General features: G+C 34.8%; 2 protein-coding genes across 2 annotated transcripts; one reads left to right on the top strand and one right to left on the bottom strand.

The window, feature by feature from the left end:
• Nucleotides 1–237: 237 nt before the first annotated feature.
• On the top strand, nt 238–1,562 carry LOC145056571 (eukaryotic translation initiation factor-like). The gene is made up of 5 exons (XM_079004260.1): nt 238–459; nt 723–891; nt 969–1,094; nt 1,191–1,256; nt 1,399–1,562. The coding sequence occupies exons 1-5, from the start codon at nt 287–289 to the stop codon at nt 1,441–1,443; spliced, it is 579 nt and encodes a 192-aa protein (XP_078860386.1). The 5' UTR covers nt 238–286; the 3' UTR covers nt 1,444–1,562.
• A 17-nt stretch (nt 1,563–1,579) lies between these two features.
• LOC145056572 (protein PROTON GRADIENT REGULATION 5, chloroplastic-like) lies at nt 1,580–2,191 on the bottom strand. The gene is made up of 2 exons (XM_079004261.1): nt 1,841–2,191; nt 1,580–1,782 (listed from the first exon to the last, which is right to left on the bottom strand). Exons 1-2 carry the CDS (start codon nt 2,111–2,113, stop codon nt 1,678–1,680), a joined length of 378 nt encoding a protein of 125 aa, XP_078860387.1. The 5' UTR covers nt 2,114–2,191; the 3' UTR covers nt 1,580–1,677.
• Between the last annotated feature and the right edge of the window lie 20,012 nt (nt 2,192–22,203).

A 22,203-nucleotide genomic window follows, 5' to 3' on the forward strand; every position in this document is an offset into this window, starting at 1 on the left:
ACTTTTACCCAAACACAGCGGTAATCTAATAAACAATTTCAATAAAAATATTAATAAATCAAACATGACTTTGGGACTCAAATGCAAACATGCCTACGGGAGTACATTTTATTTATTTATTTATTTGGGATGTTTCAGGTATTTATAGCGAGAAGCCTAATTGGGCCGACCATATATATATATATATATATATATATATATATATATATATATATATATATATAACATCTTCCTTAAGCTACCAGTCTTGGATCTTCTTTTTTGGTGGGAGCCGGAGAGAAGAATAATGGCGAGTGACGCCAGCGGAGCAGCGGCGGAGGTAGTTGATAAGCAGCCCCATAAGTTAGAGAAGAAATGGACGTTTTGGATCGATAATCAATCAAAACCTAAACAAGGCGCTGCTTGGGGCAACAACCTTCGCAAGGTCTACACTTTCGAAACTGTCGAAGAGTTTTGGTGGTAAACGCCAATCACTATTTGTTGTTTTCTGTAAATGCAGTAAATAAGATTTATCTGGATGAACCTTTTTCTATGTTCCCATTCCATTGTTAGAGATTTTTGGTTTGATTATTATAATAATTGATGCGAATTACTTTGCTAAAACGATCTAATTTTCAATTAGGTGTTTAATAAACAAAATGGAGGTGAATCTAACAGATAGATGAACTTAAAATCTATCAAAATAAACCCATTAAGTTAATTGATGACGAAATTTATTGCAGTTTATACGATCAGGTGTTCAAGCCAAGCAAATTACCAGCAAATGCTGATTTTCATTTGTTCAAAGCTGGGGTTGAACCTAAATGGGAAGATCCAGAGTGTGCTAGTGGGGGGAAATGGACAGTTACTAGTAGCAGAAAGCCTACCCTTGAAACTATGTGGCTTGAAACAGTATGTACATCTCCTTCTTCCTTTACCTTTAAACTTTTTACCTTTGTGTGTAAATTGTAAACAATTTCTTGGTGTAGTTAATGGCTTTAATCGGAGAGCAGTTTGATGAAGCTGATGAAATATGTGGTGTGGTTGCTAGCGTTCGTCAAAGGCAGGACAAACTTTCTCTGTGGACTAAAAATGCAGCTAATGAGGCTGCTCAGGTATTAAATATTTAAATCTATTTGTACTGGAGTCTGGAGTTTCTTTATGAATGTTTCTAAAGCTCAAAGTGAATATTTTTGACTTGTCTTCTGTAGATGAGCATCGGAAGAAAGTGGAAGGAAATTATAGACGTGACAGATAAGATTATCTACAACTTCCATGTAAATCTCATTATCTTTGATCTTATATATATATATATATATATATATATATATATATATATATATATATATATATATATATATATATATATATATATATTTCTTTATTCCAATTCTGCCCTTTTTTGTGAATGTGATTCAGGATGATTCCAAGACAAGAACATCAAAAGGTCAGTACAATGTGTAAAGTCATACAATATAAGTCACTTGTTAGATACTATTTACTAATTACTATCGTATCTTATGTTCAATTTTGAATTTTGTCATCTGTTATCATTTTTCCAATTCTGGAAGCCATTCCTCAAATCATGATTACCAACATATTAAAGCTAAACTTTTCGATGATATATATATATATATATATATAGATATGAGAAAAAAATATTGATCTTGATAGAAACTATGAAAAACTAAAAGTATGCTAAGCTAAGAATCCAAGTCTCTCGCCGTTCTTTTTCGCTAGACGAATGAGCCCTTGCCGTTGCTTGGAATCGGCCCCTATCGATTTACAAAACTCGGTGATTACCTGAAAAGAATAAGGTCAGTTGTGTAATTTGTTATTTCAAAGACTATATATTATATACCTGTGAGTGTAGAGCAATTGCTTTTCCTCTAAGCTGATTGAAGCGTTTCTTTCCGACTATGTTACGAGTGATGACAACTAATGGTGCAAAAAGTCCTTTCCCTTCATTCACGTTTCCCATCATTGGGCCAAAACTTAATGGATTTTTTCGGAATTTAACCGTAGTTGTCTTTGTGAGCATGGTGGAGTAATCTTCACCGGCTATGGTGCTGCCCCAGCTTCCATGGAAGGAGGAAGAAAAGGAATTAGTTGCAGTGATGGATGAAGTCGCCATTGCTGAATGGAAAGTTTGGTTGAAGGAGGTTAAAAAGGCAGGAGATGAGTGATAACTGATATGTGATGTGAAGCCTTGAGAGCCACATATACTTTGGTGGTTTATAATTTTGGTTGATTTTTTTTTATCTACGCGTTTGAAAGACTAAATAGAATATTCTCTTCTTCGTACATGGGTCCCCACTTTTATTTCATACAAGCTTATTCGACTTTCTTTTTTTTTTTTTTTTTTATTTTTTTTCTTTTGTAAAACTAAATACGCTTGTAAGGGAGGAGAGAGTCATTTCCACCGAATCCAATGTCACATCAATTTTTGTCTTTTTTTTTTTTTTTTTCATCTTTCCCAACCCACAACACACGAAAATCCTATCTTTTTGAACTCACTCAACCCTCTCAATTAAAAAAAAATATAAAACAACAAGTTTTAAAACACATGATACAAGAGAAAATAAGAAAGAGAAAGTAGAGAGAGACGATGAAGTGGGTTAGTGAAACCAATCAACCCACTCGTTGAAGCGAGAGTGATACCGCCAATTAGGGGTGAGCATTTGGACCGGCCCGGACTGGTTATGGAGAATTTTGTGGACCATGGTGACCGGATGAGTCGTGTCCATGTCCGTGTCCGTGTCCGGGTCCAGGTCCGGGTTTTCCGGTTTTTGGACCCATTTGGACCGGTATAATTTTAATTGCATAGAGTATAATAAGTAATCTACATTAATGTATAATATTATAACTTGCAAAATTAATATCTTTCCGTTTCATGCCTAACTAATCTACATTGATGTATAATATTATAACTTGCAATTTGCAAAAATTAATTTTCCAAATAAAAGCAACTAGCATATAAATCAAGTTCACCAACAAAAGTTAAACAATTTTAAGACAAACATACAAAAGTATTACCGTAACAACAAAAATCATACTTTAAACTTTAAAATCAATCAAACTAATAAACTTCATAAACTCATAATCTAATCTTCCATTGGTCTCATCCCCATATCATTGTCATCCATATGTAACATATTTAAATCTTGTGCAATCTCTACATAAACACAAATGAAAATGTTGTTAGTATTTAATAAATAGTAATAATTGTATAAAAAAGAATAAAGATTGTAATTTTTTACCCAAAGCTCTATCATCATCGTTCAAGATGTCATCAACGTTGTCAACTATCGGATTTGTAGACTTTATCACCCAGTCTTGGGTGCATAACAAAGCTTCAACTATCAATGTCGATAAACTAGTCTGATACTCACTTACAACTCTACCATATGTGCTAAACGCGGACTCGAATTATAGTATAAAATAATACTAAAAAGCTGAAATATTTCAGTTTTGATAGCTCTACTTTGAAGGATTGTAACTCAATGAATATAATACCAAAATAAACAAAATTATAGTCTAAATTCATCTACAAACTATAAACTAAATGTTGGAAAAAACCAAAGGTCAATCCGACTTAAAACGAATGAGTTATGGGTGTTTAAAAAACGTCACAAATTACAAAATATTGCTGAAAAGCTGAATTTTTTCAGCTTTGATAGCTCTACTTTGAAGGATTGTAACTCAGTGAATATAATACCAAAATAAACAAAATTATAGTCTAAACTCATCTACAAACTGTAAACTAAATGTTGGAAAAAATCTCCGGTCAATCCGACTTAAAACGAATGAGTTATGGGTGTTTAAAAAACGTCACAGATTACAAAATGTTGCTGAAAAGTTGAATTTTTTCAGCTTTGATAGCTCTACTTTGAAGGACTGTAACGCGGTGAATATAATACCAAAATAAACGAAATTATAGTCTAAATTCATCTACAAACTGTAAACTAAATGTTGGAAAAAACCGCAGGTCAATCCGACTAAAAATGAATGAGTTATAGGTGTTTAAAAAACGTCACAAAAATCTTAATCATGTCCAACCGGTTCTAAACCCGGTAAAAACCGGACCGAACCGGGAAAAAAACCGGACCGGACCGGAGAGAAATCTTAGAACCAAGAACCGGCCCGGGGGTCCAAAAAAATGGTCCGGTCCGGTCCGGTCCACCGGTCCAAATGTTCACCCCTACCGCCAATAACCCTATTGCTAATTAAGATTTTACCTTTGATTGTTTTGTATTTTTTTTTTATTGAGTGAGTTGAATGGGTTCAAAAAATATGGTTTTCGTGTGTTGTGGGTTGGGAAAGATGAAGAAAAATAAAAGAGAAAAAATGATATAATAGTGAGTTCATTAGGTTAGGAAAGATCAAGGAAGTTAAAAGATTCTCAATTGGCTCATTTAAGATTATGTTTTGTAAAACTACGGTTTTTGTTTTTTAAAATGAACGTCTACCTTCTGCCGAACATATTTATAGAAGAAGAAGACTTCCACTAAAAAGTGAAAAACTATTTGTTATTTAAAGTTTGCACCACGTCAAATAAATTAAAAAAAAAAACTAAAACTTAACTAAATTTGTTATATTTTTTTATTTTTATTTTTATAATTTAATACTTTTGATTATTATAGTTTTATGACATTGGACTTTAATCCATGTCTTGTTTTTATTAAAAATATTAATTTCATATTTTGTATTAACTACTTAACAATTTCATCTAGTAACTTAAGAGAAATTAAATATCCTTCTACTTTTTGATCCTACTAATCCTACTACCCATTTAAATGTTGACATGTGTCATATTAGTATCATAAATATCATTAAATCTCATTAAATGAGCATTAAATATTATAAATGTCACCATTTCATTGAGTATGAGGATATGTAGAAACAAAAAGTAGGAGGATATTTAATTTCTCGTAACTTAATCATATGCCTTTGTCTGCTGTACTAGGGGTGAACATGTGGACCAGACTGGACTTGAACCTTTTTTCAGACCTCGGGTCAATTCTCAGTTCTAGGATTTGATCAAAACCGGTCTGGTTTTTTTTATCAGTTTAATCCGGTTGTTCCGGATAAAAACAGGTTTTGGCATTGATTTAAAAAAAAATTCAAATCTATTTTTTGTGAAATTCTTTAAATAAACATATCTTTTTCGTTTTAACTTTTAAGTCGGATTCATAACCATGTAATTTAGAATTTGTATATGATTTTAACTATGATTTTGTTGCATTTGATGTTATATTTAATGAATTACAATCATTCAAAGTTAAGATATCAAAGCTGAAATATTTTTAATTTTTCAGAAAGAAATTTAAACTTTTGTATAATGTGAAATTCTTTAAATAAACATATCTCATTCGTTTGAAGTTGGATTAACATATGATTTTTTTTTTTCAACGTTTAATTTAGAGTTTGTAGTCTTGTAGATGATTTTTGACTATAACTTTTTTATTTTTTTAGTGTTATATTTAATGAATAACAATCCTTTAAAGTTGCGACATCAAAGTTGAAATCTTTCAGTTTTTCAGCAAGAAATTCAAAGTTTTGTACTCTTTAAAATTCTTTAAACAATCATATTTCATTTGTTTTAAGTTAGATTGACACACGATTTCTTTTCAACGTGTAATTTAGAGTTTGTAGATGATTTTAGACTGTAATTTTGTTGTTTTTAGTGTTATATTCAATGAATTATAATTCTTCAAAGTTGAGATATCAAAGTTAAAATATTTCAGTTTTTCAGCAACAAAATTTAAACTTTTATATTTTGTGAAAATTTTTAAACAAAAATATCTCATTCGTTTTAAGTCGGTTTGTAATGTAGTTTTTTTTTCCAACGTGTAATTTAGAGGTTGTAGATGGTTTTAAACTATAATTTTGTTGTTTTCATTGTTATATTCAATGAATTACAATCTTTCGAAGTTGGGATATCAAAACTGAAATATTTCAGCTTTTCAACAATTATTTTAGACTATAATTTTGAATTTTATGGATCTTTGACATATAAATCATATGAAATGGATCTCGATAGAGTATCGAAAATTTCTGACTTCGAAATTGTAACGAATATTGTGAAGTTCTTTGAAAAATTCAAGAGAAAAACAGAATTTGTTCGGCTACATCAAAACGTTTGATAAATCTTTTTTATTCGGGAAGTCTTAGATGTGGACATACATAAAAGAAAGTGGTTAACCAAAACAAAGTTTCTCGAAATGTTAAAGGACACGAAGGTGAAATATGATAAAGTCATCAACTTATTTGATTCAAAGTTCAAACAAACGATATAAACAATCAAAGTTTGACCGATCGACCGAGTACAAGAAACGGAAACATATTCATTTTTAAGAGTTGTACCAAACTGAGAAACGTATTCATTTTAATGAGTTGTAACGTATCAAACTCACCAACGTATTCGTTTTAATGAGTTGTATCAAACCCAAAAATGCGTTTTAACGGGTTGTACTGTATGCATGCAAAGTTGTACTGGTCCAAGAACCAGAAAACCCAAACTTGGACATGGACCCGGAAAGTCTCATCTCGCCTGGTCCATGATCCACAATATTCTCTAAAACCGGTTCGGTGCAAGAGCTAGTTCGGTCCAAATGCTCACCCATACGTTATACTACATTGCGCTTCATTTTCGTTTTTATTATCATCAACGTGCACATGGTTATTTCGAAGCGGGACATCGAGTTGATTCTTATTATTCAAGTATTCTTATTTATTAACAATGTATTTTTTATAAAATGTAATTATAAAATGGTATTTTAATTATAAAATGTATTTTTATAATTAGCAATGTTAATTATATTTTTTTAAGTAAATTGTGTGTCCTTATGGTTTGTAGAAAACTACGGATGAACTCTAAATCTTTCTAATTTGCACTAATAGTCGAAAACTTAAACTTTTTGTGGATATGGTCTCAGAAAACTTGAAATAACTGTTTTGAGCTTTTTTTTAATAATATCTATTCTAATAAATAAATGTTTTTGTTTTGCCACATTGTCACGCTCTCATTTAATTTGTTAAATGTCATTTTGTGTTTATCTTGTATTAGTTTTTTTTTTCACATGTCATTTTATGAGTTTTGTATTTTGTTAAATTCAACATAATATTTTAATATAATAATTGTAATAAATGTAATAATAAATAGATATCAATTTCATTAATTACGTTACCTTTTAATTTAAAAATTCTCAAATTAAAACTATTACTTTCCTTTGTTTATTTATTTAAAATATTTTGTTTAAATTTAAAAGATAAAAAACATTTTAATTATAATAATTCATTATTTTTCTTATTTTCTTATATATTTAAAGTTCTCCAATATTTTTACTTTTATATTTAATTTTTTTTAAATTAACCCGTATATTACATGGGTCTCACAACTAGTTCTCCCTAATAAATGAAAATAATTTTTCCATTTGTCATCCTCTTATGCATTATGCCTTCTTTTGTGGTAAAATTAAATGAAATTATATTTATGTGTCATTTTATGGTTTTTTTTTCATTTTGTTAAATTTCATATAATACTTAAATGTAATAAATGTATATCCAGTTCATTAATACAATTTTCCTTATAATTTCTAAATTTCTAAATTGAATCCAATTATTTTAGTTGTTTATTTATTTAAATTCTTAGTTTAAATTTAAAAGATAACTAAGCACTTCAATTTTAATAATTAATATTTTACTATTTTTCTTATAAATTCAAATTTTCAAAATTGTTAGATCTTTATGTTTTTTTTAATAAACTCATTTAATACATGAGTCTCACAACTAGTTTTATTAATATCTTAATATTAAAAAAAAAAAAAAACTAAAGAACGAGCCAATCATCATCACCGTTAAACCACCCTAGCTTTCATCCAATGTTTCTTCCATTTTCTCTTCTGTAGTTGTTTGGTCGCCGTTGAAATTGCCAGCAATCATCATCACTGTTAAACCACCATACCTTCCCATTAAGAGCTTTTTCAAGTAACCACCACTGATAAACCATAATGCCAGACTTTGTGCCATATTACTCTAAATCACAAAACCACCCATCTAGCCCATTACTTACTGCTCTTAGCTTAAACTTCCAAATGATACCCTACCCTTATATCCTTCCAATCATATTCTTTTCAATCAATAACACTTATTTCTTTCTTGATTTTAATCAACTAAATAGAGTCATGAGCATTGAAATGTAATCCACGTCTAATAATAAAGTATGAGCTTGACTAATCTTCCTCCCTATAGGATGGAAGGAGTAAGTAATTCTTTTAGAAAGAATACAAACATGGAGATCTATACACATTTAGCAAGACTTGTTAAAGACTTTAATCATACTCATGTCAATAACTATGATCAAACCTTTCCTCAAGTAGCTATGATTAGATCATCAAGGATATTATTTACCATAACTACTTGAAGATGTCTATATAGCATAGACTGGAGGTTTTCTTAATCAAAGTTATCCTAACAAAATGTGTAAGCTTTAAGATCCATTTATAGATATAAGGCAAACATCTCAAGGTTGGAATCATCATTTGAATATGAAAACATAAGTATACCTTTATATCAAAATGAAGATAACATGTGTGTATACTAAGAAATAATGGGAGAAAAAGTGATATTCCTAATCTTATATGAATGAGACATACTTAATCATAACAAAAGCTTCATTACCCTTATGATCAGTTCTTCAGTCTTTTGCTTTGTCTAAGGCTCTTTATTTGGATGAGGTTCTTTGTCACCCCTTGTTTTGGAAGAGCTCTGCTTCCTGAAACACCTTCAATTTGGTTGAGCATCGTAAAGACTGGTTGAAGTTTTTCTAAGAGGTGTTGTCAAACTGACACCATGAACAAAGATTCATGAGTCTCCACAAGCCTGAGTAGATATTGATTATTTCAAAAACACAACTTTTGACAATTGTCTTCTTGTTCTCAAGATCGTCAATATGCTTGGTAGCATTCTTCAATTTGACAGAGAGGACCTTGGCCTTCTAAATTTTCTCAACTAACTCGTCCATGATCTTGTTTTCTGTTGCCAAGTCCTCCTACAACTTTTCAATCTTTTTAAGAACGGAGGCGTTAAGTTTAGTATTGTCGAATTTTAATGCAGAACATACAACTGAGAGTGCCTCCTTCTCAGCTTGTAAAGAATTACGAAACCCAGCTATGACTTGGTTTACGACTTCGGTATTTGATTCAGAGGATGTTCTGAACTCAGCCATAAAGTTTTTCACCTCCTAAGATAGTTTTTCGACTTTTGCGGTCGTTTTCGAGATGGTTTTCTCAGATGCTTTAATTGCCTTGGAAGATTCTTCAAGGACTTGGTTAACATCTTCACTGTGGCCTTGTGGGTTGTCAACATGTACTCCCAGTTGGATGAAGACGAAGATTTGGAAGACTCTAAAAGAGAATCCAGTTTATCATTAAGCTGCTTGAACTTCCCTTTCATCATTGGGGCATCATCATCATCGCTCTTGAGGTTAATGGTAAAAGGGCTGAACACAAACCCCGACATGAGCTTCTAATCATCTCCAAGTAAAATATCTTCTGCCTCATGGAAAGGAGAAGTGGGAGCAGTGTCTTGTTGCATATTCACACTGATGTTGGCATCTTCCCCCGTATCAGATACGTTGAGATGAATTCCTGAAGTATATACCTCCTCCGAAACGAATTTGGTAACAAGGACTTCCGGTGTACTAGTGACTGTTGAAGTAGGAAGAGCAGTAGAATCTGTAAAGATGGGAGAGGATACAGGGACAAAGACCTGAGTAAGTGAAATTCCAATAGAAATCTTTGGATGTAGTGGAGGGATGGAGGTGGAGTTGATACCTTCGGAAGTGAGTAAGTAGGAGTTGGTTTAGAAGTAGAAGCAGTATCTTCCACTTTGTTTCGGTTTATGTCGTCCTCTCTGACTTCCGTAACAGTTCTTGATTTGGAATCCTCCTGGACAACTGGAGATGGAGATCTCAATTTCTTAGCTTGCTTTCTGGTTTTCTTGGGAGCTTTGACAACATTAGAAGGACCAAAATTTTCTTTTCTCTTTCCTCCCCTCTTCGGTTTGTTACCATCATCGATCAACTTTCATAACTCATCTTATATTGGGTGAACACTAGACGATGGTGGCTTCCGATATTCATTCACGATCACATTATCAGAAGGAACTTTCACCAACATTTCCTCTAGAATTAGTCCGATAAACGTGAAATTCCTAGGGTCAGACATTACAAATGTCGATGCTTGGAGAATTAGAATGACGACCATGACATCAGTCATCAATGGAACTTTGAAGTGAGCTAGGGCTCGATTGACCAGAATCGACCATAATCGAACACAAGAGATCTCCATGTGACGAGTAGAGGAGATTGTACTCTGAATAAGTTGAGTCCATAGGATTGAACAATAGTCGATATTCACTCCATGAAATAATTTGTAGACGAGAGTGTAAAACAACTTATAGCACTGTCTGACCCTGCAACCTTCTTCGAAAAACTTTAGAATAGGAAGGTGAACAATCCATTCCACAAGAAATTTGAATTCATGGCTCTGATACCATATTACGAAAAGGATCGTGGAAAGTATGGAGTATAAGTACATATAATTATTATAGTTAAATAAAGTATGATTAAATTAATAATTCAATAGATTCATAATACACACACACACACACACACATATATATATATATATATATATATATGTGTGTGTGTGTGTGTGTGTATACACACACATACATGAGATCTAATAAGATATAAGAGTTCTTCTCACTTCTGTTCTTTTCATTATAAAGTAATAAACCTTCTTCACACCCCCAAAAAAAGTAAAGTATATTTATAATCTTCAATAACAATAATATTTTAAACAAGATATACAACTTTAATAAGACCCTTGCCAGTTGGTAACTTCAGAACCAATCCCATCTCACTAACAAGCAGTTATATTTTATGACCAACAATTTATTCAATAGTTTTTGTAAATCAAACAATTAAATAAATAAAGGACTCAATCTAGCATGAAGTAGCTATTGTCAAAGATAAAGGGATTTTTGGTCCTAAGAAGATATATAGTTAACAAAATAAGGTTCTTTAACCTGATTTTCAATAAGAATTAATAGTTCAATAGCACCTAGGTAAAAAATAATAACAAAGTAGAATTAGGGCTTCCCAACTATAGAAGCTGCACTCATTTAGATTTCCTATGAACACTGCAATGATCATTCTCTAGTAAATGTTTTATAAAATTGCATCTTTATACTTCATTATACATTATACATACTACATAAATAAGCATTTAACGATGCTCTAAAAAAAAGTTTACCAATGACTATTGCTTGCTGGCAATTAAAATTTTAAGGTTTTTCATCCCTTTAATCAAATCTTTTGAATCAAGGTACAAATGAAAGTAGCATAATAGGAAAGATAAATCTTACTGGTAACACAAAAAGATAGGTAAAATAAATATAAAATAGTCAAGTGCAAATCCTTCAAATGTAACATCCACATTTTCAAACCATTTTTTTATTTTCTATTTTTAATTAACTAAAAAGATTGTTCATAAAAACCCATATCAAGAAAAACTCAAGTATCAAAATACAAACTTTCGTAAAAATATTAGAGTGTCCTATAATATCTGAAATCAGAACTACAAGTGAATGTGTACAATCAAGCCTTCGCCTTTTCGCAATCATTAGAAGTACCTGAAACACATTTAATCAACAACTGTAAGCACGACGCTTAATGAGTTCCCGAAAATATCACATACAACACAATACAAATAGCAGCTCCTAGAGACTACCTGAAGTCTCATTAGGCAAACAACATGCCATATGGGTTATCAGCAACACGAGAAACTACCCGAAGTCTCTATGGACAAACAACATGTCTTGTGGGTTATCAGTAACCCTAGAGACTACCTGTAGTCTCAGTACACATAGTAACACATATCACAGTAACAATAAATAAAACCCAATTTGTAACACTTGGAAAATTATAAGTTTCATATTTAAGACCTAATCTAAACAGTTTGCAAACTGGTCCTTAAGGCTAGTATGCGGGGTGTACAGGGTGGTACGCTTAGCATACTATCCCGATGCATGATCGTGCCTTCAAACACGTACATAGGGTGTACACTTGTATACACGGGACATACGCATAGATTAGTGAAACCCTAATTTTAGGGTGTTGCACACTATTTAAACGTTATGATAGCCTCACTAGGTCATGTTTAGACAGCCTCCATCCCTTCTTGTCTAGAAAATCGAACCCTAAGTGAGATCTTGAGAGTTTGAGCCTAAAAGTCTGATTTTTGGTACATTGTGAAGGATTAGAAGAAGTGAACCATTAGGACTTGTGCTTGGAGCTTGATGATCTGAGATTAGCTCTTCATTTGTTGTCCATGTGAGGTAAAAAGCATCCATATTGCTAATCCATAATGTTAGATCTAGTTTGGTGCAATTTTATGCTTTTTGAGTCCATTGTTGGGTTGTTGAGCCTCTTGATTCACTCCAAAAGTGATTGATGGTAGATCTAGGGTCCTTTAGGTCCCTTTGTTCATAAAAATACAAGATTTGTGGCATTTGTGGTCTCATGCACAAGTTAAGTCATTTGTTAAGCTCTTTTGATCTCTAAGAGCCTCATTAAGCCATGTATGCTCATAAAGTCGGCAACTTTACATTAAAAACCACCTTAAGAAAATCAGATATGAGTTAGGGTTGAAGTCTTAATCGATTAAGACCAAAAAAGTAAAGGTTGGATAATAGGGTGGAGTACGTTGGGCATACAAGAAAGTATGCAGTGAGTACAAGCCCTTAAGTGGGTACACTGAGCCTACGAGCTAAGTACGGCCTGCATACTCAGCAGTGGGCTTCAGTTTCATGGGCTCTTCGGTTTTGAGCCTTGGTGGACTTTAGTTGAGTTAGGCTTTATTGGGCCATCAAAATTCTATTGTTTGGCTATTAATATTATACTGGACTCTTGCTTGTAGGCCCATGAAGGGGATTTGGGCCCAATTTGGAAAATTGGGCCATATTGGGCTTTGAGTGATTATTATGGAAATTGGGCCTTTGAATATTTTTATTGGGCTTTGGCCTTGAGACCAAGTTAGGGAAAGGGTAAAAAGGTCTTTTACCCTAATTTGGATTCTTAGTGTGGGTTGGGATCTTGATTATTTATTGGATGATTATTTTGTGACTGACAACACGGGGATTTTAGGGGGCCAGCAACCATGGATTCTTTCTATGAGATTCGGCATTGCGAGGTGAGTTTCCTCACCATGTTTAGCGGGTCTAAGGCACTAATGTTGGCCCACGAACAATGATGCTAGGATACTAAATGTCTGTGTGACTCTTATATGTATATGTGTTTATATGATTTGTATGCTGGGCGGGGCCCGTTATGCGAGTTTGGGTGGGCCCCATTATACTCATTAGGCGGGGCCTGATATATGAGTTTGGGCGGGGCTCGTTATACTCAGTGGGCGGGGTCCGTTATGTGTTTATTTATGTATGGTATGTGGTATGTTGGGGAACTCACTGAGCTTTTTGCTTACGTTTTTCAGTTTATTTTCAGGTACTTCTGGTTCCAAAGGGAAGAGTTCGATATGATTGCAGAGTAGACACCACCTCATTCCATATTTTGTGATTTACTCTGATATGATATGATGATTGATATATTTGTTTTATTTGGGTTTTCATGATGATGTTTTTGGGATGTTGGTTTTTATTAATTTAAAAAGGAAATTTTTGGGTCTTATTTTTGGGACTTTACAAGTTCGCATCAGAGCCATGGTTTGAGGGATTCAGACAAACTCTTGGGTGTGTCTGAACTCAAACTAAGGATTTGGTAATGTTTTTAAAAAAGAAATGTATTTTTAAGAAAAGAGTTTTCTAAGACAAGAAAGGGTGTGACCGAGCTCAAGTAAGTTTTCTCAAAATACCCATACATGTTATCTGATATGATTTGATCTGTGAATCGCATGATAGCTAGAGCTAAGAATCTGCTCAATATTTGCATTATAGACTGCTAGGAGAGATGCCTTTGTATGCCTATTGTATGATCTTGTAGACTTGCATGCTAGTACTGATCAGTCAGTGATAGGATGGCCTGATTAGGTGATGCTTGTTCTAATTATTTGATGCTTGAATGTTGCTTGCTTTATGCTTTAGGAGTTCTCACTAGCTTTAGCTAACTAATAAGCAAAATGCTAAGTTACATATTATGGGAACTAAATAATTTTATAAGGTTAGGTTTTAACTTTATTGCACAACTCTTTTCTGAGTCCAATTGTTGTAGTGTGAGACCTCTCATTCAAATAATTATATGGTTTGATTGATATGTAATTGTATTTGTGAGCTAGTTAGAGGAAGTTAGTAGGAGTTCCTTCTGCAGTTGATGGCGGAGAGTGGTGTGGAGTTTGCCCTAGGAAACCTAGGAAGAGATCTAGTGTTGGGAGCCTTATCTTGATAAGGGTTAATTGTATGGATATACGGTGACTTGGTGGATTCAAGGCAATCCTAGAGGAAAGTACGGATAGACGTGGAAGGTAGCATGGGAAAGTACTACTGGAAGCAGAGGATCCGTACTCAAGTCAAGGAGAGTTGAAATGAAACCAGGAAGCTTGTAGAGTTTGTGATCCCTCGATATATTATGATTCTTATTGTGATGGTTTATATGGTCTATTTTCAGTATGGTGACTCTACGAGGCAGACCTGTTGGCAGTTCTGGTGCTAGGGAGGGCTCAGGCTTAGGTTCTGGAGTCGGGCAGCTGGATGATCATAAGAGGGAGTTCATTTCGTCTGAGACTACGTGTTGCATTCTTGATTTGACTCCTGTAATCTTTGGTACGGTCAAGGAGGTCATTATGGAGATTTTAGATGAGCGGTTGAGCTCATTTCGCTCTTAGATGGTAGCCTTGGTGGGAGCGCGTTCTTTGACCTTCAGGGAGTTCCGAGCATGTGGAGCTCCAGACAATAACGGGGCGAAGGACCTGATAGCGAGAAGGAGGTGGTTAGCGGATGTTGCCAACAACTTCTACACCAACAGTTTCCCCGAGGGGGAAAAGGTCAGACTTACTTCCTGTCTTCTTAAAGAAAGGGAACGGGATTGGTAGGAGGAGATGGGACGTGCAGTTGGTGATCAGGTTGTTGATACGATGACATGGGATGATTTTGTGACCAGGTTCAAGGCTGATTTTGCATTGGTGATTGAGGTGAAGTAGTTGGCGTGAGAGTTTCATGATCTCTGCCAGACTAATAAGACGGTGGCTGAGATCACCGCGATGTTTTGGGAGAGGGCGCTTTCGGTCCTACAGTTTGTGGCAGATGAGGAAATGAAGAATGTGTGGTACCGTGAGATGTTGAGGAGCGATATTCGGCAGTTTGTGAGCCGATCCAGCTGCAAGACACTGGAGGATATGATAGCGAGGGCTAGGGAGAAGAAGATTGATCTGGAGATGGAGAAGAAGAGGAAGCCAGATTATGTGTCGAGTGCTGAGGGTTTGGGAAAGAGACCTATGGTTGTTGATGCGAGAGGGAAGGGCCAGCAGGGTCGAGGCCAATATGGTAAGTGCGGCAGGATGCACGATGGGGTGTGTAGGGTGGGTGGTTATGGCTGCTTCAAGTGTGGCTGAACTAGTCATATTAGCAGGGATTGCACTGCTACCACCACCACCACCCCTATATTTGATCTGATTTGCTTTCATCGCAATCAGAGGGGCTACAAGAAGTCCCATTGTCTGAGTTTGGTTGCAGCAGGATTGGTGTTAGCACACTCCTGCAACTCTATGGGTTACTGCCAACCACTAGTACCAGGCGGATACACCTGTGGTGAAGAGCATGGCTTTTTAGTTGACAACCGAGGAGGCTCATGCAACTCCCAACATGGTGAAGGGTATGTACCTTCTCCTTATCTCATTATTTATATTGATTTGTCTGCTTATATTTATGTGTTTTATTTTAGGATCATTCCTTGTGAACGATCTTTCTGCTTTGGTGTTGTTAAATTCAGGGGCTACCTAATCCTTTATATCGCTTGCTAAGTCCTTTATATCACATGCACTTAGCAAGAGGTTTGTTGGAGCTCTGGTAGAGTTGGATGGTCCATTAGATGCCGAGATCATAGATGATATGTCTGTGCGGGCTGTGAGGGTTCATCAAGGTTGTATTCTTCAACTGTTTAGTGAGGAGTATTTGATTGATTTGGTTCCCATTCCTCTGTGTGGGAACAAGGTTATCGTGGGTATGTATTGGTTGAGCCCCAATGTGGCGGTGATCGATTGTGAGGAGAAGTTAGTCAGGATTCGAACACCAAGTGGGGGGGGGGGAGAGAGAGTGTGTGTGTGTGTGCTTAGAGTAGGCCATTATTGTGTTCAACAACGAGGGCCAGACGCTATATTTAGCAGTGTTTTTTAGGATTTGTCGCTTATGTTATGGACACCCAAGATAAGGGTAAGCCGACCATGGATGATATGCTGATTGTACAGGATTATCCTGATGTATTTCGAGAGGATTTTCCTAGGGTGCCTCCAGAGAGGCAGGTTGAGTTCAGATTGATATGGTTCCAAGTGCGGCACCGATAGCCAAAGCACCATATCGGTTGGATCCTCCTGAGATGCAGGAGTTGTCTAACAGCTGCAGGAGCTACTAGACAAGGGATTCATTCGACCAAGTAGTTTGCCATGGGGAGAACTAATATTATTTTTGAAGAAGAAAGATAGGTATCATCATATGTGCATTGACTACCGGGATCTGAATAAGGTAACAGTGAAGAACCGTTATCCACTCTCGAGGATTGATGATCTTTTTGATCTGCTTCAGGGTGTATCTTGGTTTTCCAAGATTGATTTCCGATCGGGTTATCATCAGATGACGGTTAGAGAGGAGGATGTGCATAAGACAACTTTCTAAACTCGTTGTGGTCATTACGAGTATATGGTGATGCCTTTTGGGCTCACCAATGCTTCAGCCACATTTATGGATCTCATGAACTGCGTGTGCAGGTCAATGCTGGATCAGTCTATGATTGTATTTGTTGATAATATCTTGGTTTATTCCAAGACTCAAGAGCAGCACGAGGAGCACTTGAGGGACGTGTTGGAGACTTTGAGGAGGGAGAAACTTTTTGCGAAGTTCTCCAAGTGTGAGTTCTGGTTGCGCGAGGTGCAGTTTCTAGGGCACCTTGTCAACCAGAATGGTATTATGGTCGATCCGGCCAAGGTCAAGGCGATGATGTTGTGGGAGGCTCCGAGGTCTCCATCCTAGATTCGGAGTTTCCTTGGTCTTACTAGTTTCTATCGAAGAATTATCCAGGATTTCTCCAGCATAGTTGTTCTTTTGACTTGGTTGACAGAGAAGACAGCTACATTTCGCTGGGGTCCTGAGCAATAGGCCGCTTTTGAGACCTTGAGACGGCGGTTGTGCGAGGCACTAATTCTGACCCTATCGGAGCGTGTTGAGGATTTTGTGGTTTATTGTGATGCAATGATCATAGGTTTGTAAGTGGTGTTGATGCAGAAGGATCGCATGATTGCTTACGCTTAGAGGTAACTAAAGCCTCATGAGGTGAATTATCTGACGTGTGACTTGGAGCTGGGGACTGTAGTTTTCGCCCTCAAGATTTGGTGACATTACCTTTATGGCGTTCGTTGTACTATTTACATGGATGAAAAGAGCCCGAGGTATTTGATGAATCAGCTGAATATGAATATGAGACAGCGCCGATAGTTGGATGTGGTGAAGGATTTGTTGGAGCATGAAAATGCTCTACAATGATGAGTGTTTATTAGGTTAGAATATTCATTTATATGAAAAGCATATTCCCTCCACTAATATATAAAGTGGAGGTGATGGTCATTTTATTGTAAGTGTTCACTATGTAGATTTTAGTGTGGAGAGAGTTTTTGGGTGGGGATGCTCCCCATCCATGAGAGTTGTTATTGTAATATTTTGTATTTCTCTATTTATCCACTACCGTTTTACTCACATATTATGTTCATCATGTTCTCATATGATTATCTTCTTGATATTATCTTTTCTCACCAATCTAATCGACAAAATGGGAACCTACAAGTGGTATCAGAACGTAACCTTGAAGATATCATGATTAGTTCAAGGGAACAGTCCTGATTGGTTTATTATCTTGAAGATTTTTGTCATTTATGAAGATTATCTCAGCCTTCGCAACTGATAAATCTTCTGTGAGTTATTTGTATGTGTCAAATATTGTTGTGAGGTGTCGAAGGTCATGGATAGTTTCGATAGTTTGTTATTTTGTTATAAGGGCATGTTATGTATCGAAGTCTTCAATGTTCAGTCCCTTGTATTTTTTGTGTGCTTTCTTGATCCCTATAAATATGGGATGTGTACTAGAGATAGATAAGAACTTTGCGTTATTTTTTCTAAACACTCTCTGTACTTCTGAAAGCATAATTGAGCCAAACATACTTTTTTTAGATATCATGTTCATCATTCGTACTTTACTCTGATCTCGTTATTCATACTCGATTTCATTACAACTACATTTGGTATCGGAGCAGGATTCATACAAAATTGTTCTGATTTTATGACTTTTTGCAAAAGTTTTGAGTCTCGTTCTAGATTTCAATTTTCCTCCCTTTTGCTTCAGAAAATCATCTTAGATAATCTATCGTGAGTCTATTCTGCGTTCTAGTTGTAAAATTGAGTGTTTGAATTTTGAATTCTGAGTGTTTTAGCTATTTGATATCAATTTGATTTGAGATTTTCTCAAAATTTTCCATACAACAATGTCAAAATTTAATATGAACACAATGACTTCTTACTCTCATCTCCTTGGTTCATCAACGAAGATTCCGATGTTAATTCATGATTTCTACGATCAGTGGGCTGATCGAATGGAGGATTACTTGAAGGAAATTGATGAGGAACTCTGGAAGTGTATTCTCGGTGATGTTTGTCCTCCTCCTACTGTTCAGAGTATTGGAACTTCTTGTAACAATCAAAATGTCAATGAATAGTCTGAAAGATTGTTGAAGAATGAAAAGAAATGTATGAGAGAACTCATATGTGCTCTTCCTCCTATTGTTTAAAATTACATGCATAGCTGCAAGACTGCAAAAGAGATTTGGAATACTTTGAAGGAAAAGTATCAAGGAAGCGAAAAAATGAAGATTAGTTCCATCAAACAATGTCTGTTTGAATTAGGCGAATCCAAGCAGAAGGAAAGAGAGACAATTGAATCTTATTATGATCGTCTGAATGAGCTCATCTTCAAATGTAATCGATATGGAGTCATCCGATCAACAATGGAGTTTAATCTCACTTTCATCATGGGTCTTTGGAAGGAATGAAGAAATGTCAGCCTCTTGATAAAGACATAGCAAAGTTTTGATTACTTCTCTCTAAATGATCTTTACAATGTGATGAAAGCACATGAATACGAAGTGAATGAAATTGCTGAGGAATCAAAGCTCAGTTTAGGTGGTCCACTTGCACTTGTTTCAAAATTTACTGGAAGAGAAGCTGAGAAAGAGGTTGATGAGAAGGAGAATTCAGAAGATGCAGGTCTAATCGCCAACTCTGATGACGAAGCTATGGCATTTTACTCTAACAATCGAGTAAAGAAATTTTTCAAGAAGTCTTTCAATGCAAAGTCTAAAACAAGTGATGTGAAGGGAAGTTTTGGTGGAAAATATAGGAATGAAGAAAAGAAATTTGAGAAAAAGGAAGTGCGTGCTGAGAAAGAGAAGAAAGAGAAAAAGCTTAAAGGTGATTCTGGATTCAATTGCCATTACTGCAATGGAGCGAATCATATGGCCAATGATTGTATGCTGCGGAAGCGAGATGACAACAAGAATAAGGTCAAAGATGAAGCTTATTATGTTGAAAGATTGGAAGAGGTTCATGAAAAGACGAAGGGATTGTCTCTGGTGGCCAAAGGTATGGATGAAGAAGAGGGAACATACCAGATTTGGTCATCTAGTTCTGATGATGATAAGATGTGTAAACTTACACATGGGGCTATGTTCGCGATGCATGAGGAAAAAGAGGAAGAGAAAATTATTGGGAAGTGCTTTGTTTCGACATCTTCACACAAATCACCAATGACTTCTCAAGTACGTTCTCTTTTACAATATTTTAATATTCCATCTAATGCATAAGATTCGATGCTATCTGAGTTTGATGCAACTATTACTTATGTTAATGATCTACTTATTTCTTCTAGTAATGATACTAAGAAGTCGAACACACTACTCTTAGAACCTTAGAGGATGTTGGAATCGAAGAAAGCGAAAATAAAATACTTAGATGTTCAAATAACAAATCTTATGTGTGATAGGGATAACTTAAGTGTTGACGTTAAATTGTTGTTAAAACAAAGAAATATATATTGTAACTCAGCTAAACAATTATATGCTAAATTGACAACATTGCATCATTCATCGGATATTGGCAAAGAAAAACATAGGAAACTTTTGCCCTTTTTAGCATTCAAAAGGGAGAAAATTGACTGTATTTCCTATGACTATGAAAAGATAATTATTGAATTCAATAGGGTTCCAGATAATAGATATGCATATGGTATAGTGAAAATTGATGAATGTCTAGATGCTAATGAATTAGTTGATATTGTAAATGCAACCTTGACCAAAAATGAACATATAAAGATTTTAAAAAGAACTGAGAATTCGAAATCTGACTCTCAAACTAATTTTGATGATATCAAAGATGAATCTGATGATATTCATGAAATTCAAGAGGAGGAAGTTATTGATTGTTCTCAGTTGTTTGTCATTAATGTCACATCAATGGCTAAAGGCAATGAAAAATTTTAATGATTCTACGGTTAAAGTTAACACTACTCTACCCTCAACTTCGAAAGTTCATGATCTTGACCATGTGACTATCGAAAATTTCCAAACAGACAGTGATGATGAAAATGATGATGTTCCGAAAGAAACAACAATTCCAAGGGTTGTAGTTGATCAGGTTTTTGACGAAACTGATAAATTCGAAAAAGTTATGAAGGAAAAAGGTTCTCATTACCTTGAAACAAATACAGTTGTGTATCCAAATTTCAAATTCTCATAAGAGGTTATCTTTCCGAATCAGGTTTTTGTCACAACAGGAAATAGTGATAATATTATACTTGAGTTTAATAAAATGATTGAAGAAGATAACAAGAAGGGATCAAAAGAAGGACTTGTCTCAAACCAAAGTACTATCGAAAACAATCTAACGAAGAATTCGTACACTTTACTATGACAAAAACCACAACGAATTTGGGTTGAAAAATCTAAAAATTCAAAAGATCTTTCAAAACAAGTTGACATTGTTTCACAACATGTCAAAATTAATTCTCAAGATTTTAAGGAACAAATTGAAAAGATTTCGAAAGAAAGTGGTATTTCAAAAAGACAAGCAAGAAAGAAAGTGTTTTGGCAAACCATTGAGTCTTGAAAGAAACCAGATGTTTTGCTAAATAAATCATCTGAACAGAAAAAGTCTAAATCGGTTCAAACTTCTTCTCAAAAGAAAGTTGAAAATAAGAAAAATCCCGCTCTAACTCAAAAAGATTTATCTCCAAATAAACCCAGAAAATGATTTTTCAAAATCTAAAACTCAAAAGTCAAAATCAAATTCCAAAACAAATGGTCAAACATCTCATGCAAAGAAGTTTACAACTCATCAATCAACAAGTAATTTCAATTCAAATCATCAAACAAGATTTTCACAAAATCATTTTTCAAGAAAAAACCAGTATTTGAATAATCCAAATAATGTTCACAATTGTTTTTCTTCTCAAACGAAACCGATGTTTTCAACTCAAAAGTTTGATAAATTTCATTCTACAAGAAATGTTACTTTCACACAAAAAAAAACCAAATTTTCCCAATCCCCCTACGGATAAAGTTTCCAAAGTTGCGTATGTCAAAGGAAAGTCATATGTGAAAAACATTAACCATTGACTCGGAGGAAAAAGGAAAACATTTCAATCAGGGAAGCGTTCTCAACAACAAATTAAGGATGCTTATGAAAAGTATCTGAATGAATCTTGGAATGGAAGTTCTTCATCCAAAATTTGAATCCTTCAGTCAAGCAATGGAGAGCTATTCCAAAAGCAAAGGTTAATGAGAAACGAACTGAGAAACAAAAGGCGAAAGTCAGTGAACACTGTAAACCTGTGAATGATTACATTTCTCTGCCTGTAACTAACGAAGTTGACATAATTGATTGTATCAAATCTAA

The sequence above is a fragment of the Lactuca serriola genome, chromosome 6, assembly GCF_051521515.1.
Source record: "Lactuca serriola cultivar US96UC23 chromosome 6, Lser_US96UC23_V15, whole genome shotgun sequence".
NCBI lineage: Eukaryota > Viridiplantae > Streptophyta > Magnoliopsida > Asterales > Asteraceae > Lactuca > Lactuca serriola.